The following is an 800-nucleotide window of genomic DNA, read 5'->3' on the forward strand; positions in this document are numbered from 1 at the left end:
CCGCCCCCCCCCCCCCCGCCATCAATGGGGCCCCATCCACCCCCAACGGCTTCAGCAACGGACCGGCCACCTCCTCCACCGCCTCCCTCTCCACCCACCAGCTCCCTCCAGCCTGCGGCGCTCGCCAGCTCTCCAAACTCAAGCGCTTCCTCACCACCTTGCAGCAGTTTGGCAACGACATCTCCCCCGAGATTGGGGAGCGGGTGCGAACCCTTGTCCTGGGGCTCGTGGTACGTCTGCTGGGCACGGGGAGTTGGTGGGGTGATGCCACGTCCGGGGATCCCATGTTCTTCTTTTGGGATGGAGATGCTGATAAATGGGGAAAAAATAGTGTCCTGTGGGTGCTGGATTGGCCTAAATCCTGGGAAAAATGGGGGCTGTTTCTCTGGCATCTCCTGGGATCTGCACAGCGTGGTGCTGGGTTGGGTCCTGGGTCAGCAAAGCCTTGAGGATGGTTTTCCCTCAAGCCTGGTTTTTCCTCAAGCATGGCAGAGCTGGCAGAGGACCCAAAATGTGGGAGAAACACCAAAGCATCCCCCTGGAGGGTGCAGGGTGGGTGGGGGGCTGTGGCCAGCAGTGCTGAGCCCAGGTTGTCCCTGCAGAATTCCACCCTCACCATTGAGGAATTCCATGCCAAGCTCCAGGAGGCCACCAACTTCCCACTGCGACCCTTCGTCATCCCCTTCCTCAAGGTGGGTGCCCCAAACTGGGTGCCATGGGGACATGGGGGTTGGCATTGCTGGCAAAGGGGAATTTGGGGCGTGGCTTTGGGATCAGGGCTGGCAGCTGCCTGTGGGGCT

General features: G+C 61.2%; 1 protein-coding gene across 1 annotated transcript; it reads left to right on the forward strand.

Moving 5' to 3' along the window:
• Window positions 1-14: 14 nt before the first annotated feature.
• On the forward strand, window positions 15-692 carry LOC114818405 (protein CBFA2T3-like; the record flags this gene model as incomplete). Its single annotated transcript, XM_029084084.1, has 2 exons — window positions 15-230; window positions 603-692. Coding segments are annotated over 2 exons (306 nt in total), but the record flags the coding sequence as incomplete, so codon positions are not given.
• Window positions 693-800: the final 108 nt, after the last annotated feature.

The sequence above is a fragment of the Antrostomus carolinensis genome, unplaced genomic scaffold, assembly GCF_000700745.2.
Source record: "Antrostomus carolinensis isolate BGI_N321 unplaced genomic scaffold, ASM70074v2 scaffold41503, whole genome shotgun sequence".
NCBI classification, from domain to species: Eukaryota; Metazoa; Chordata; class Aves; order Caprimulgiformes; family Caprimulgidae; genus Antrostomus; species Antrostomus carolinensis.